Raw genomic sequence first — 18,090 nt, 5'->3', positions numbered from 1 at the left:
ACACCTTTCACATACACAGTTGTCAAGTCAATGATGAACTGTAGGTCTGTGTCTTTTGAATGTTTCAAACACTTATACACTGGCTTGCCATTATTACGCTGTTAGGCACAATTGTTTCTTCGGAGGACCCAAACCTATAATATTAACAATTAAAATGGCAACACTGGATAGCAAACATTTGGTGTACAAAGTGGGTGTACTGCAGAGTACCTTAGCCCCTGTTGCAGAAGTAAGCATCTCCAGACACGTATTCTGCTGTATCACTCTCAAAATGTAACAAACACTGAAAAAACAGTCGCTCAGTCTTGTTTTAGGGGTCTGTATTTTTGTTGTAAAGACTGTGAGACTGTGTGTTATGCGATATGATTGTATGTACTTGTAGGACCATATCCATGCATGTCAAAAGAGACAGGGTGCAGGCAGTTGGACGAATAAATGAATGAATGCTTGGTTTTGGGCTGATGGATGAACACTTGAGTGTGGAGGATGGGTATGTGATTGTCTGAGGGTGAATGATGAGTAAGTAGAGATGGAAACAGAACTAAGTAGAATCAAGAATGGGTGTGATGGAGAGAACCATGGAAGGGTAAGTGTAGGAATAAGTAGGAGTCATTAGATAGAGAGGATTTGTTTGGCATGTTTGTGTTTTATTGTGGTTCTTGGTTTTTGTCTTGTACGCTTTACAAATCCTGTAACAAAGAATTCATAGAACCCACTTGTGTGCTGCTCTTGAAGAAATAGGTTCAGCCTTTCACAAGTCATTTTTAGATATATTTATCTGAACTGTGCAGCATACACCGGAAGAGATACAGGTACTAGGAATCTTTGAACACCAAGGTGGAAAAGCTAAAGAAATCAAAAGAACAAATTGTTTTAAGTTGCATAGGGCCTTCAAAACCTATCTAAGGTGGATGGCATTTCCAGTGGGAGAGCTTTTCAAAGTTGGGAGTAAAGGAAACAGAAGATTCTGCTTGCAAAACAGGCATGCGTAAAGCACTTAATTTTCAAATGCTTTCGCACCACAACATCTCAGCTACCTTACGGGGACATGGGTAAAGTCAATATTCATGTAAGACTGAGGCATAAGGTTATTTGCAGGCATGCAGATTGTGGAGAACAGGGCAGCAGACAATAAGCTCACATAGACACTACACAGCACAACAGAATGTCATCAGGCAACTTCATCTAAAGGTTAGTCTGAGAACCTCTAGGGTGAAAACAGCTGAGCTAGTACTGAAGACCATTACAGAATGGAGCAGATGTCTTGCAAAGTGTCATTTAGTTGTTGTTGGCCTCCACTTCAGATGCATTTGCGTCACTCCCAACCTCCTTTTTCATTTTCAACCCTTCCAGTGTCAGTGTGCAGGGCTATCTCTTTTAATTTCTCTCATTGATTCCTTATTGTTCTCCTTGGTACGTGTGGTATCCTACTTACCGTTTGCTTCTTTGGCTGGTGACCTTCTGGCATCCTTGGGTTCCCAACTAGTATTCTGGTCTTTGGGGAGCTTATTACTGTGCTATCTTCCATTACAACTGGAAAGCCTGGTTCTGTCATTCTGCCCTTTCCTCAAACTCATTTGTGCATTCCCTTGGTGCCCTCTTTTGTAAAACTGACCTTGAAGCTGGTCTTGAGAACCCTGAAGCCTCTGATACCTTCTGCTAGCTGAGAAAATCTATCCAGAAGGCAAAATCACTCCTATAGTTCTCTCTGTTATTTTTCACGCAGCCCCTCCGGCTAGCATGTTGTTGCACTGATATCTCTGAATGAGGATATAGTGGCAGCAATGGTTTTAAATTAGTCTGAACAATCTGACCTGACAGGGAATCATCAAACTAAAAACTGTGGCTGGGCTGGCCTCCAAAAGACCTGCAACGCTTAATCTAGATGGCGTATATTTAAGACAACCTGACTCGGAGCACCTTTAAGTGATTATCGGCTTTGTACTTGACTACTATCAACTGCAGAATACACTACTGGGAACACCATCCTTTTTGAAGACATAATTAGCCCTGAGGATGTTGCAATGAATTAAAGAATGTAAGTCCTGACTGATTTTATCGATGCAATGAAGAACAAAAGATAATTTTAAATTGGGTGACAAAGTCCATTAATTGATTTACTGAAAGAATTTGCGGACTGTGTGCAACCAAGACTCACAGCCATGTTATGTAGCCTTTGCAGCTTTTCACGAGCAAATCAAGAAGCCCAAGATAAAGAGTGCTTTCTTAATCTAGGCATGAGAGAACGCACACATCCACAACCACAACATGCTCATCCATGAAAGGTAAATGTAATGTTTTCTGCAGAAGTGCACCAACCGCAGCTTTGCATCAAACAAGTGTTCTTGGTCTACAGTATGCACAGATTCTTTGTCTTGCAGATATAAAGCAATACAGACACAGACTGGTTAACCTTTCATAGGCTGGTCAACCAGTAAGAGACATTGTTTATGATAATCACAATCAAATCAGTATTTTGCCATTCATTTAATGATTACAAGGGGTCAACATTGACTCAAGCCATTACCACTTGAATGTGGAATAGATTTGAAGTGTATATTCAGATATGTGAACAAGCTTCATTGTAAAGAATAGGTGATTATGCTATGTTTCCTTTTGTTTTCTTTCTTTTCAACTTTTACATGTGCACTTCTTTTAAGCACTATGTGTACAATGTATACGTATTAGTGAGTGCTAATACAATGTAAAGGCCTTGCAAATAGTGTCTATTTCTTTTTGTGATGTTTGTGTTTACTCTTCCCTTTTGGAGTAATAAGTACTGTTTATTTCTCTTGAGACTGCACTTTGGTAGGATATGGTAATTGAGTTAATCTATCCTGGATTGTCCGGTAGGATCACTTTTTGTATGTATTAAAATATATTAATGGCATATTCTGTATATGGAGAGGCACAGATACAGACCTCAACATTTTCCTTGAATGGCTTAACAATCGTTGCTATGATATCAAGTTCAATATAACACAAAACAGAATAACCATAAACTTTCCAGATATCTGGGTTAAAGAAATAGATAGCATCCTAGTCACAACCCTATTTAAAAAACTTATAAGAATACTGCATTCAGGTATGAAGGCTTCCAACCCAGGTATTTGAGAGACAACCTCCCATTCAGCCAATTTTGTAGGATTCACAGTAACTACAAAAAACAAACTACTTCCATCATGCAACCCAACAATCTGAAAGAATGATAGAAAAGGGGTCCCTGAAAAAACTAAAAAACACTAGAGAATGTTTACACCGAAACAAAAAAAGGTCAGGTGAAATCATGTCTTTATTTATTTTCCAAGTACCAATCTTTTCAAGAAAATCATAGCCCAAAATTGTCATAACCTCTCAACGCTACATTGCAATTCCTAAAAAAAAAACACTCTTTGCAATTTAACAAAAATGCATCTTAAGAAATTACTCGGTACAAGCATAGACAGCACTATGAACCATAACACAGAAGCCCCTACGACAATACTGGAAGCTACAGCCAATCAAAAGACAACATAAATGAGAAGAATGCAAGCCATGACAACAAACACTAGTAGGCAGTACTATCTTATAGGAACTAAACTTCATGAACTGCACAACAAAGAGCGTAGTATACGAGATATCATGCCCATGTGAAAAGCTATACATTGGCAACAGGAAGCTCGGAAACGGATAAGCCACACTAAATCTAGAATTCGCTGCAGCAATATGATGGCACCCCTGGTTAAACACTTCTTAAAAAACAATCACAATGAGAAAAAAATCAGGTGGACTGTATTCAATGTGGTAAAGAGTCAAAGGAAGGTAGTACACAATCTCTTCTGTAAAGAAAGGAGACCCCATTTTATATTAACATTTGACACATTTGGTAGAAGCCGGAATGAGACCACTGAAATTCAAAATATATAGCTGAGGCCTGTGGCCTGACACTTTTGACAATAGTGGGAAATATATACCATACTATCCCCCAAAGAAACAACAGTTTTTTTCAAATAATTACACTACTATTAAGCGCAACCATGGGAAATGAAAAGAGAGATATATTTCTTGCTTAATCATATTACATGTGGACCAATTTAAACCTGATAAGACAAAATCTGCCACTTCTACTGAGAACTACAAATTCCATTAGCCATTTAACCATGCTTGGAGCTCCCAGCATTCACAAGCACCTCAAAGAAATCAGAACAGAGGTAATTGCCACCAACTTCCTTAAACAGTATATAAACAACACCTTAAAAAGAAGCAATCCATTAAATGTTTACATCAAGAACATTGGAGATGAATGTGTAACCACAAATCCTAACAGACCATTGTTATGATGCCATCAAGTTCAGTTACATGTCAGTACTGAAAACAGCTTGCATCGTCGCCCCTCAATTCAAATATCCAACTTAGGACAGTCAGACCCAGCAGATGTAAGACCGAGGCTCTGACCTGGTCCAGGCATTAAAGGAAAAAAAGAAAAATCGGAGCAAAACATTCAGTGTCTCTCAAGCTGCCTCTATGTGGAGGCTGAGACGCAAGTTGGTGTCTCCCAACAACCATGGTTGCAAACACAGCCTCTCTCGCTGCTCACATAAGCCAGGATCTAGAAACGCTACAGAACTATGTAAAACATAACCAAATAAACATTTCGGGTCTAAAAGGTATATATACATTTGTAATTAAATTGGATTCTCAAAAAGATGGTAATTTAATTTTGTTTCTAAAAACGGATGTCTGCACTAGGCGTTTGCTTTAACAACTATGTAACAAAAACTTTATATGTTTCCATACAGCAAATAAGGAAACCCCACATCCCCACTAACTTAGAAGACATAGGTCCAGCCAGTTCATCATCCTGAGAAGACCCCAAATGAAGAAGGGACTAAACAAGTCAAGGTTCTCTAGAGTTTAGGATACCCTGTTTTTTGCAACAATGTCTGGAGTTGGACCTTCAGAATCCATTCAATCATTTACAAAATAACAAACTGGTATAACATTCTTCCCTCCTTGAAAAAAACACTTTTTTATTGCTAGAATCATTTGTGACCAGAACATCGGTGTACTTATGCAGCACAAGCTGAACTAACTGGATCCAAGACACAACTTTTAGGATTCAGGGAATTTAGATGATGAAAGGAATGTGACTTTTTGTTCCTCTCTCTTTGTGCGATAGAAAATTTAATTATTGAGATAATAGGTATTTTAGAAATTATTTATAGTAGCTGAAGGAAAAAATCATTTTGGTGATCACCTGACCTATTTCCTATCAATGTGGAAATGTTGACAAAATTACAGTATAGCAAACACACACAGTATTTCTTCTGTAATATATTTATGTAGGCATGTGCTCCTAAGACTCTTTCCTGAGTAGTAATAGTCATCACTCCTACTTCATGTAGAAGGATTTCGAGAACAACCACACTCATTTTGACTTGCTTTAATGGTGCTTATCACATGAAGTTTATGGGTCTGCTCTTCACTATTTTATTTGCTCTGGGCTGACACATGAAACTTGAGTGTCATGTGCAATGTCTCACTTATGTGCCTAGACACTGCGTGAACTTATTTTTTGTTGATCTCGCAGTTGAGGACTGCGATTTGAAAAGATAAGGTGTGTACATTAATGATTTGTAGTTGAATCAGCGATGCGGGTGGATACCAAACATAACAAAGTTGCCTTTGATTTCAGGAGTGAAAAATAATTTTGAAGCACACGCAACAATATTGGTGCCCTTCAGAATTTCAACTTTTGCTCTTTTGCAGTAAGCAACATCAAAATTAGCGCAGTTCTCTCCTTTTAAAATGTCACGTTTTTGCATTTAGTGATCTTTCTTTGAGTGGCATTTTCTTTTTCATATAACTATTTTCCTTTTGCTGTGCCACTGCTTATAAATATGAACTGAGGAACTAGCTGGATTTTTGATGACTGATGCACTACGGATCATTGTCCAACGTCTCCATTTTGAAAAGTAACTAAAATATTTTATGTATGGATTGTCTCTTTGAACTATGCCTTTCAAAAAGGAAAAGAGACTTAAGTAACGGAACACCTGTGCGTCAGCACACACACTTTGTAACCAGGTCATACCTTTCCCTGGTCGTCTGGAGTTCTTTTTCAAGTTTTTCTACTTTCTGAGTCTCTTCTTCGAGGCTGTGAAGCAACTTGCTGACTGTTAGCTCCTCGGTTCCCATACTGCTCTTTGCAACCTCCATAGATGCACTCCTGTATTGAAACACAGGTCATTAGAAACACTTTCTACAGAATATCTAAATACAGAGGCTAAAAGAACACATACACGCTGAAATAATTATATTATTCTAGGAGTGTAATTAAGTGAAGAGTAACACTGAAGAATCCTGAGGCCCCTGCGTACACTTACAACAACAAAAGTGCAAATGAAAGGCAACAGGTCTGGCGACTTATGAGAGTGCTGTGTAGAACAAAGGGCAAAGACATGAAAAGGGACATTACTATGTGAGTTTCGGATGAAAGCCCTGCGTGCACAAATGCGGGCTTCAGTGAATCATGATTTCAACACCACTTCTAGGCTTGTGAGGACTTTGAAGTCATTGACTTTCTTCTATATGTATGTTACACAGCTCTTCAGACACCAACAGTGCCTGGTCTGAATGCGGTCTCACATGAAAATGGGTCGCGCTGTTGAAAACGCTCAAAGTTTAAGGCAAATGGGCGCTCACTTACATGAATACATACCAACAGACATTAACAACAGACGGTGTCACAATAATATATTTAATGTACTGGGCCTGTTGAATGCCTTTTCTGCATAACATTGGGAAGGGGCAGATAAATAACTGAACACTTGGATCAGAAACAGAGTCGATGCTACTGAAGTTGCAAGAAGAAAGACAGGAATTAGCTGGGCACCGTGCTGAAGGTGTCCAGTTTAGCTCGACTGCTGGGGCTGTTGAACTAGGCAATAGCTTCAAAAGTGCCAGATTTGGGTGGGTTCTCTGGGGGGGGGAAGTGTAAAAGGTCATGAGGAAACCTCTGCGGAGTCAAACGAAGCTTGTGATACCCAGAAGGAAAAAACAGAGGACTGCCCGCCCACCTACAAGGAGCTGCTAAAATGCCAAATGACGACTGTGTGGCACAACTAAGGCCCATGCCTCCATTTATGGCCAGTCAACCTGCCATGTGCCAGCAAGAACAAAGTTGCTTCTTTCTGTCTTTCAGCAGTTCACACGTCTGAAGTATTCTAAGTGGTAAAGCTAGGAATTTCCTCTATAAATAAATAGCAGTATTAGCTCATTTGGTGCAATAGCATACCCATCTCATTATTTTACTCAATTTTTGGACAAATGGTGTGGACAGACGAGCTCTGCCCTCGGAAGCCATTGTGATATTGTAAGTACCAGTGTGCTCACTACGGGCCAGATGTAGCAACCGTTTTGCATGCCGCAAACTGCGAAATTCGCAGTTTGCGCCATACAAAATGGGCATCGCGATGCACATTCCCATTTTGCGAGTCGGTACCGACTCACAAAATGGGAATGTGACAAGCAAATAGGAAGGGGTGTTCCCTTCCTATGTGCGATTCGCATCGCGATGCAGAATTGCTTTGTGACCGCAAACGCGGTCGCAAAGCAATTCGCAGTTAGCACCCATGTCAAGTGGGTGCTAACTCATTCGCAAAAGGGAAGGGGTCCCCACGGGACCCCTTCCCCTTTGTGTATGTCACCATAAATATTTTATCAGCGCAGCCAGTGGTCCAATGGACCACTGCCTACTCTGAAAAACGAAACCAAATGGTTTAATTTTTTCTTTTGTATTGCAACTCGTTTTCCTTTAAGGAAAACGGGCTGCAATACAAAAAAAGAAAAACTGCTTTTTTTAAAAAGCAGTCACAGACATGGAGGTCTGCTGTCTCCAGCAGGCCACCATCCCTGTGAGTGCAGGGAATCGCAAGGGGGTCGCAAATTGCGACCCACCTCATTAATGTTAATGAGGTGGGTCTTTGCGACCCCCTTGCGATTCGCAGAAGGTGTCATGTACACCATTTTGCATATGATTTTGCGACTCGGAAATTGCGAGTCGCACCGACTCGCAATTTCTGAGTCGCAAAAACATATCTTCCTACATCTGGCCCTACATCTCTACCCCAACACCAGGGAGGGAGATTGATCATACTCGAATCTGTCAAGGAACTCATGTGGGAGAACAGCAGTTACAGGTAAATGACTTCTCCAGCATTAGATCTTACATAGATTTGCATCCTCTGAATCAGCAGTGACTAATAATGGGTCGGTGGGAATGAAGAGTCTCTTCTTTGAACTTGCTCTGAAGAGCTCTTGCTTCATTCTTCTCTTCTGGTTGGCACTGCCATGCAGCAGTGTTTCTACATCCAAGTACTACTGCATGTAAGGATGAAGTTGGGTCAACTTTTTAAGTAATACCATTCTATTCCATCTCTGATTTGCCTGGTTTTGGTATAGTAATAAAGGGTGTGAAATACATGGCTCTGTATTGTTTAGATAAAGCCGGTCTTTTATTAGCTTAACTAAATACCAAAAATATTTGCCAGTCCTATGGTACAGTTTGGTCCTGTCCAGATATTATTTTGATTCTCGCTTAGTACTGGGGTGCTCGGAGCTTTCTTATCCAACTTCTGATTCTGGAAAACGTTTTTAGTGACAATGGCTGGTTTAAGAGAATCTCAGTTGAAACTGTAGGCATAAAGAATGAGTTTAATCTTACCAACACCTAGTCTTTGAAGAAACGTTTAAATAGAATTGCTTAATGGATAATGCTTTAATTTCTCCTACACGCTTTAACAAAGCAAATGGAAGGAATTCGGTAAGTATGCCTCTAAAGAATTTCTTTGTCACACATTCAGAAACAAATAGTTTGTGTTTTTTTGTGTTCTGAAAAAAGGGGATAGCTCACAGGCTAATTTTAACAGATCTATGGACATCGGAGTTCAGCAGTGGAGTTGCGGCTTTGGCAATTTCAGGTCCAGAGTCTGAAACTTTGCATTTGGTGAATGGCCTTTTTGGATTCTGCTGGAAGCACATATGGTTCTGGAACTCTCCCATTAAATGTGTTCTCATCTTTGGTTGTGATATAACGAGCCTGTACTCATCAGAATCTACATGAATTAAATTAATTTTCTTTAGAGAGAAATAGACACAGAAAACATTACTCACGGCTTATGGGAATATTTGCATGTGCTCAAATATAGTAGATGTCATGGACTTGAACAAAGAAATATCCTTGACTTGGATCTTTATCCAGCTACTACTACAGGATCAGTTCTGATAAGCCCGCAATACGTATCCCCAATGGAAGTATTTTCCACTTACAAAGTTCAATCTTTTTAGTGATGTTAACACCAGCTACGACAATATAACTGTTCTTCAGTTTGTCTAGTTGACTGCACTACCTGAGATTTTGCTTAATGAATGAGTGGTTGATGGATCAATCAACTACAACATTGTGGATGAAAGATCATGGCTAGCAGAAGGCTAGTGAAAGACTGGAAACTCACTGAAGGTCCAGTGGACATGACTTTCATTGACAAAGTTTGGCTGACAATTTTGAATCTTCAAAGGTGCGATGTTTTGTAGTTCCTGGTGTAAAAGATGTTGCAGATTCTCTGTCCAGGGCTACTAGTGCTCTCCGAGTTCAATCAGCATCATTCACCCATTTAGCCCTCCCTTGTCTCTTAGAAGACAGCAGATTCGATCTCTTGGTAGATTTAAAATGCCAATATGTTGAACGATGGGAGGATTCCTTAAACAAGCACAAGCTGTCTCAGTTGGTCTTTTGGCATCTTGGATAAGAACTATTTGTAAATATTATACTCTTCTGTTACATGGAGGTAGACCAATAAATGTAACATCAGAGTATTCTACAAACATCTTCATATGACAGTGTACTGACAGTCCTTCAGCAAGTATACCTGTTGGTTTTGTTGTTCAACAATAGTCCAGCGGCTAAATAAAGCTTCTTGGCCATCGCTAAAGGTGTTCAGCCATTTTCGAGGCAGTGTTAAACTCTTAGAATTTCCCCCAAAACAATATATGTAAATGGTATCGTCATATTGTCAAGCTGTTTGCTGAGGTCCACAAACTATTGCATCATTTTTTTTCTTGTAAAAAAAGACAAGCAATTTGTGGAGATTCACAGTCGCACACTTTGCAGTAAGGATCTAAAGATGGTCTCCTAACTCTCAAAGACTAGCATGCCTCAGCCTCTCCCTAACCTTCCTAGTTAGGGGCTGGATGACCCAACTGCCAAGATGGAAAATGCTGCTCTGTAGCTACCGTGGTCAGTGATTGTGGCTTTCCATATGGTGGACTAAAAACGTGGTATACTGAAACAAGGGATAGCCCAGAGCCCATATACCTTTGAATTGCTATTGCCCAAAAGAAGGAACAACGGAATAAATAAAAAATAGTGGCAGTCAAAACTCCTTTCAGAGGACTACAAGGCAAGCAGGAGCTACTGGGCCCAGCTGTGGGGGGAGAGGGTTAAGGTTTTTTACTCCTGATATCCAGGGGCCCGACCTACTATGGGTCCAGAGTAAGTTGACCAAGCACTACACCTTTCAGCACTTAACCCAGTGGTAGTGCAGGTTGTGCAGGTTGAGCAGTCCAAAGCTCTTTGAGGGGGAAGTCGGTGTGAGGAATACTCAGGCTCAAAACTCCCAGAATGCACCGTAGCAGCAATAAGATGAATGTCCAGCCAAATAGTGCTTTTATGAAAAGAGGAGTATTTTAATGTGAGCGCAAAAAGCCTCCATCCCAGTCTAGTGAGGATGATTATCCCCCATTTGATACTGGAGTTGACTCCTAAATGTGATCCACACTAGTTCCACATGACAAAACCTAAGTTTGGGGTCACCTTTAACAGTGCTATCTTTGTGTAAGTTCCCAGCAGATGCGCTAGCCTTAACGGTCTTGCACAATCTGATAGCCGCCGGCAGTGTAGAAGGATTGTGATGCTCCTTGGTGTGCTACAGTTTCCCGATTCAGAGGGTCCATGACCTCCCATGGACTTCCTCCTTCAAGGCTTCTCACTATCGGGAAGTATTCCTTACAGCAACCTGGGCATGATGAGCCGAGGCTATGGTCCTGCTTCATGGTGCCCTCCTCCTGGCACATAAGGGTCACTGGCTGGCTCTGCAGACAGGGAACAGCTCTCACTTTACTGTGGCCCCCATCTGGCACATGGGGTCAGACTGGCTCTATACAAGGCAGATGGCCTTTACTTTACAGTGACCGCAACTTGACATATGAAGTTTGCCGACTGGTGCTGCACCAGGTAGATGACCCTTACTTCACAGTGGCCCCCACCTGGCATACAAATGTCGCCGACTGGACCTGCAGCAAATGTCTTGACCGGATTGAGCGTCTCACATGTTGCTTACCAGGATCCACTCTGCAGGATCCCCATTGGACCTGTCTCCCTCCAGCCGCTCTCCTCATTCTCACAGGTCTTGGCAGGCAGACAGAAACTGGTGCTCCAAGCTCCCAGGAAGTGATTCTGACTCACAGTGATGGCGTCACCCTACAGGGAGACTAGCAGACCTTGGTTCCTAGTCCTGGTTTCAACAGCAAGACGTCTTTGTGATCTCTGAATGAACAGTGCTGTTGAACAAAGTGTGGGACACATGTTCCCACCAGTATGGTCCACATCCAGACACACATTTTATTTAGTGTCTAATTCTTTGAAATTTAGGTCATGGATGATCTCCTCTCTGCACTGCCCTTTGTCAAAGAGACAATTTGCCACAGCAGGAGTGGCTCCAATTCTGATTCACCCACAATATATGTTATGGGAGTAACTGGTGATCGTACCTGGCTGTCTGCCTCCACAGAAATATGCCTCAAAGGTTCAAAAGCCTGAGCCTTCATCTCTATCCAAATTCTCTTTTCCAAGTGCCAACCTTATCAGTCTCACTGTCTCATTAACAATGAGCCCAGGCCCAATTGACTATTAACTCTTCCTGGAATCAAAGAGGCATTTAATGAGCACATAGAGGGCTCTGTTCCCGTTCCCTTTCCTGTGTTCTTTCCCCAGCCCTCAGGAACGTCAGCAATCCACATCACCTGCCTGGAGCTGCAGTCCTCTCTTTCACCAGCCTCTCCAGGTGCTGTGTTTCCATAATGGAACCAACAGGCCTCCAAGTCAGGTACCATCCACAGGCACACAGATACATCCCAGCACAAGCACACAAGTATCACATGGTGTTCGGCGCCATACACAATCCATGCAGGTCAAGGGGGACCTAAGTACACAGCCACTGAACTTCACGAGTGAGGTACGCTGCCACCACCATGTTCATGTCTCTTAACTACTGTTAGAGGCAGTAGCCCTCTACCATCGTAAAGGTATCACTTGGTGCACCCTTTCTGGTCTAACAAGACTGCATTACTATGAGACAGGCCCAAATCATGGTTCATGTATATGATCCATGTTCACCCTTAACCAAAGATAATGACCAAGGGTCCAGATACCAACACAGCTGGGGCACTCAAGGAAGGGAAACATGTCCATCACAATGCTGGGGACATTTCCCTTCCCACTGTGGCTAAGGTTTTACAGAGATTCTGGTTCCTAGTATCCCAGGTTGACACTCCCAAAGGCATGGCTACCTCATTGAGAAAGACTGGTTTGTGCATAAAAACAAGAGAGAGAGAGAGCAAGGAAATTAAACAGTGAAAGAGCCAGACAATGACAAGTTATGCAAAGTCAAGGAAGCACAAACTTCATGGTTATGTATATATTTAGTTTTAGAAGACACCTCTGCCTGGAGTATTAAGTGTTGTTTATAAGTGAAATTCTGGGGAGAAACAATTCATATTGAGTTGGGAGATTGGCGAAAACTGCAACAGTGTTGATTCTATTTTCCCCACCTTCACTGAATATACTCTCACTGAGGAGGTAAAACAAGTATGCAAAGAAAGTGAACACTGAAATGTGTTTCTAACATGCACACCACAGTCCCTGCACAGGGATCTCTGTGGTTATAGCCGCTTAAATTAGCTCACTCAAGAGTCAAGGATTAGGAGCTATGTCATGCAGCAGCTTTTGCCTTTCAGCCTCTGGGTACTCCATAACGAAAATCAGAACATTTTGAACCTTAACAACCCAGCCCCAAACTGCCTAACCAGAAAGCAGCGAATTACACCCTGCTGACAATGGAGGCATTTCATTAAATATGGCATAACAGCAGAGTTGGCAAGGCCCAGATAGTACTCTAAATCAAGAATATATTGGGGTTTCAGCATCAAGTAGACTATTATGACATCTCATGAGATGGCAATCACATGACCAAAGGAGAAGATTAATGACACTAACATAACCCATTTGAACCAATAAAACAATTGAGCCTCTGTGTGAGAAGTCTAACTTCATCAAAATAAAGAAAAGAAACAAGGAAGTATATAACTAACTTGCAAATGCTGTATCATATCTCACATTTGAGATGGACATTGCCAACTAAAAAAAACTATGGCTCATAATCGATGCAGCACCAAATGTTGCACACCAAAGGAGAGAAGATGCTAGGAAAACTTGCGAGACACCTTCTAAAGTACACAAAGACAGTATCAGGATCTTAACAAGTGGCTATGCAACTGACTCAGTATTTCCCCTCCATCTAAAGCAGTGGTACCCCAAAGATTGATAATTCAGGGTGCTGGTTTACATTCAGCACATCTTGATATACACTCTGAAGTTCTATTACTTGTGGAGTATTTTATTTCATCCATTCTTATATGTCTGTGTGATATATTTCACAGAGAGATATCCTGCAATACTGTCCAAGATAACTAGGGAGATGAATCACAAAATGTACTCAATAAAGTACTTGCATACATCATGGGTGAAAAGTTCACCTGTTCACACTCGAGGCAACCAGAAGGGCCTCAATGAAAATTTCCCAGTTTGGATAGTGGTGGCTCATTACACATTGTAGAAAGTGACGTCAAAGGAGGTGATTTCATAGGATATGTGCCTGCAATGGAAGTCAACCCTTTAAAACAGGCTCAATACAAAATGTAACTACTACTGATATTTTAATAAATAAAATTATACCAAACAACAAAAGTTTGTAAGTAGAACTGGAGATATGAATTTTTAAAGTCTCAATTAAAAAAAAGGTAAAGTGTGTTTACCTGGTCATGTTAGACCGGGTCAAAATCAAAAGTTAAGGCCGATCACGATGGATTGCCGGTTGGATATAGAGACTTAGAAATCTTTATGTTGTTGTTGGCAAAGCAAGCTGAATCCAAACCAAGGCTCAACAATGGCAGGATGCTTAAGATCAGGGTCCCGGTGCTGTTGTTGATGAAGGCAGGAACGTTTTGAGCAGACGAAGTGCAAAATCTCGGCCCAGAAAGGCCTTGACGTCCACAAGTTGCTGCATGGGGCTGAACCCGATGAAGTCCTCTACATTTGGACTTAGAAACTTTTGAGGAAGTCAGATATCCTTTAGAGGGGCAAACCAGCAAGCTGAGGCCGACCAGTGATTTGACGTCAACGGCTGTGGCTTTGATGGCGATCTCAGTCTCTACTGGTTTCCAGACAGAAAGTTGGCAAAAGTCCCAGCTTTTGCAGTATGATTGAACAAGTACATTCAGACTCCTCAGAGCTTGATGTGTTCCATTAGCTCAAACAGGAGGTCAGCCAACTGCCCGTTTAAGTCACTTCTGGGCCTGCATTCAAGACAAGCAGATCCGTCTTCCTTCAGGTTCTTCAGACAGCAGGGTAATTCACTTCCTGATTCTCCATAGGTCCCGGAGAGTTCTGAGGTGAGGGCACGTACTTGGCAATCATTAGTGGTGAAAGATATACACAATTTAAAAATTCATAATGAATACTTCTGTAGCAACCACTGGGAGATGCCTCCCTTGTTTGTTGACAACATTATACCCAGATTACATTTGTGACTTCCACCGCAATCCTCTGCCTATAACTTGTGCATGTTTAATGCATAGAATTCTGGCAAGACTTTAGAGGATGAAGATACTGCACTCAGTGATAAACTGGAGTGGCAATGTTCTCCATGACTGCAGTACAGAGGGGGGTAATTAATCTGAACAGCTGAGGAATGGATAACAGGAGGCAGAGAACATGCCATTCAGACTATTCCACAGGAAACAAGGAGAAAAAGTGGCAAGCAGAAGAAATTTTACCATAGGTAAAAGTATCTATTAATGTATTGGGGGCTTTGCCAAGGTATTCCTAGAATGAGTTAAAGGTATGGTTGCAAAATAGATCACCAAGTAACATTATTTGTTTCTTATGGAGATGAGATTTAACCATAGAGAAGTGGTCAAATTGCATCAGAGTATACTATTTAATAGGAATACGAGGTGAGAATAACACTAGGATATTATACAGGGATGCCAATCTGGACAGTGCCCGACACGTGCATTTCACTGTATGTACCTCCAATTAAGGCCTAGAGAGGGGTGTAGAATGGAACTGCCTGCAGAGGAAAAGGATGTATCACCTCTTTCTCTATTCTCACATTCCTACTATTACGAAACCAATGATGGATAAATTGCACCTGTGCTACCCAATAATTAACTTCTAATACAGAGCAGCGAATCCTCCCCACCCCATCATACGGCGGACGTTGTAGTGTGTTCCAGCTTATCCTAGGTTGATTTCCTGCCCATGCTGGCTTTATCATAAGTGAGTTGACCTGAACTAGCAATGCTTTGTGTAGGGGATGGGAATGTTTTGAAACATGTTCAATACATGCCTCAAAGCCTTGTGTTGATCGCTCCCTCCTGTGTCCCTACCTAATCTTCGTCTCACAAATCACCAAATATCTTCCTCAATCCTCAACCATGCCTGAATGTTAACCCAGTCACTCATTTCCAGGATGTCAATCAATCAATCAATCACTGCATTTGTAAAGCGCCCTACATACCTGCAAGGGTCTCAAGGTGCTGGGGAGGGGAGGGGGTGCTACTGGTCGAAGAACCAGGTCTTGAGGAGTCTTCTGAAGGCCAGAAGGTCCTGGGTCTGTCGTAGGATGGTGGGGAGAGTGTTCCAGGTTTTGGCGGCGAGGTAGGAGAAGGATCTGCCGCCGGCGGTGGTGGTTTTTTGGATGCGGGGGACTGTGGCGAGGGCTAGGTTGGCTGAGCGGAGGCTTCGGGTGGGGGTGTGGAAGCCGAGTCGGTTGTTGAGGTAGGTGGGTCCGGTGTTGTGCAGTGCTTTGTGTGCGTGGATCAGGAGCTTGAAGGTGATCCTTTTGTTGACGGGGAGCTAGTACAGGCCTCTCAGGTGGAGTGTGATGTGGCAGCGGCAGGGGACATCGAGGATGAGTCGGGCCGAGGCGTTCTGGATGCGTTGGAGTCGTCTCAGGAGCTTGTTTGTAGTTCCCGAGTAGAGGGTGTTCCCGTAGTTGAGTCTGTTGGTGATGAGGGCCTGGGTAACGGTTTTTCTCGTGTCGAGGGGGATCCATTTGAAGATCCTGCGGAGCATACGGAGGGTGTTGAAGCAGGACGCGGAGACAGCATTGACTTGCCTGGTCATGGAGAGAGTGGAGTCGAGGTTGACCCCCATGTTCCGTGAGTGGTCCGTGGGTTCCGGGGCTGTGCCTAGTGATGTGGGCATCACAGGCTGATGGGGTGGGTCCGAGAATGAGGACCTCCGTCTTGTCTGAGTTCAGCTTCAGTCTGCTGTCCTTCATCCAGTCAGCTACGGCCTTCATTCCTCGGTGGAGGTTAGCTTTGGCGGTGTGGGGATCTTCGGTGAGGGATATGATCAGCTGGGTGTCGTCGGCGTAGGAGATGATGTTGAGGTTGTGTTGTCGTGCGACGTGGGCGAGGGGGGCCATGTAGATATTGAACAGTGTGGGGCTGAGGGAGGATCCCTGTGGGACGCCGCAGATGATCTCGGTGGTTCTGGAGCGGAAGGGTGGGAGGCGGATGCTCTGGGTTCTGCCGGAGAGGAAGGATGTGGTCCAGGCCAGGGCCTTCTCTTGGATACCGGCGTCATGGAGGCGTGCTGATAGGGTGCGGTGGCAGACCGTGTCAAAGGCTGCTGATAGGTCCAGGAGGATGAGGGTGGCTGTTTCTCCTTTGTCCATCATGGTCCGGATGTCGTCAGTGGCGCGATGAGGGCGGTCTCGTGCTGTGGTTACTGCGAAAACTGGTTTGGGACGGGTCCAGGATGTTGTTGACTTCGAGGTAGCGGGTCAGCTGTTTGTTGACAATCTTCTCAGTCACTTTTGCTGGGAAAGGGAGCAGGGAGATGGTCCGGAAGTTCTTGAGGTCCTTGGGCGGTCCTGATGAGTTGGTGGTGTCTGCGGGTGGCGCTCTTGAGGGCTGTGTGGTTGTCTGGTGTTCGGTCGTGGAGCCATTTCTTCTCCAGCTTCCGACAGGTGTGCTTGGAGATCCGGAAGTCCTCGGTGAACCAGGCGGCTTTCTTGTCGGTGTGGTTGGTTGTAGAGGTCTTGAGCGGGGCGAGGGTGTTGGCGCAGTCATTGATCCACTGTGTGAGGTTGGTCGCGGCGGTGTCTGGGTCGGTGGGTGGTCTCAGGGAGAGGGCGGTAGTCAGTTGGTCCTCGGTGACCTTGCCCCAGCAGCGGCGTGGTAGCTGTTGGGTTCGGTGGTGTGTGGTGGGTTTTCTGAAGGTGAAGTGGACGCATCTGTGGTCAGTCCAGTGTGGTTCGGTGGTGTGGTTGAAGGAGACGTGGGGGCTTGCAGAGAAGATGGGGTCGGGCGTGTGTCCAGCAGCGTGAGTGGGTGTCATTACGAGCTGTTTGAGTCCGAGGTTGGCGATCAGGGCGGTGGAGTTGGCGTCGTTGTTGTTCTCGAGGTAGAAGTTCAGGTCCCCGAGGAGGATGTAGTCCGTGGAAGCGAGGGCGTGGGTGCTGATGAGGTCGGCGATGGTGTCACTGAACTGTGGGTGGGGTCCGGGAGGCCTGTAGATGAGAGTTCCTCTGAGGGTGGTGTTGGGGTCGGTGTGGATCTGGAAATGCATGTGCTCGGCGGTGGTGAGGGTGTCATCGGTGTTCGTTGAGATTTTGATGGAGTCTTTGTGGATGATGGCGATTCCTCCTCCCACTCCGTTGGTGCGGTCTCTGCGGGAGATCTTGTAGCCCTGTGGGACGGCTA

At 43.5% G+C, this 18,090-nt stretch overlaps 1 protein-coding gene across 3 annotated transcripts in view; it reads right to left on the bottom strand.

Annotated features, from left to right (window-relative positions):
• Positions 1-18,090, bottom strand: part of OPTN (optineurin) — a 309,738-nt gene that overhangs the window by 179,019 nt on the left and 112,629 nt on the right. For all 3 annotated transcript variants that reach the window (XM_069228672.1, XM_069228671.1, XM_069228673.1), the window contains one exon: positions 6,074-6,208. In XM_069228672.1, the coding sequence (XP_069084773.1) occupies positions 6,074-6,208 (135 nt within the window). The remainder of the gene's footprint in view (positions 1-6,073; positions 6,209-18,090) is intronic.

This window comes from Pleurodeles waltl, chromosome 4_1, assembly GCF_031143425.1.
Source record: "Pleurodeles waltl isolate 20211129_DDA chromosome 4_1, aPleWal1.hap1.20221129, whole genome shotgun sequence".
Classification (NCBI taxonomy): domain Eukaryota; kingdom Metazoa; phylum Chordata; class Amphibia; order Caudata; family Salamandridae; genus Pleurodeles; species Pleurodeles waltl.
Note: the sequence above shows the minus strand (reverse complement) of the source record. Positions and strands in the feature narration are given on the sequence as shown.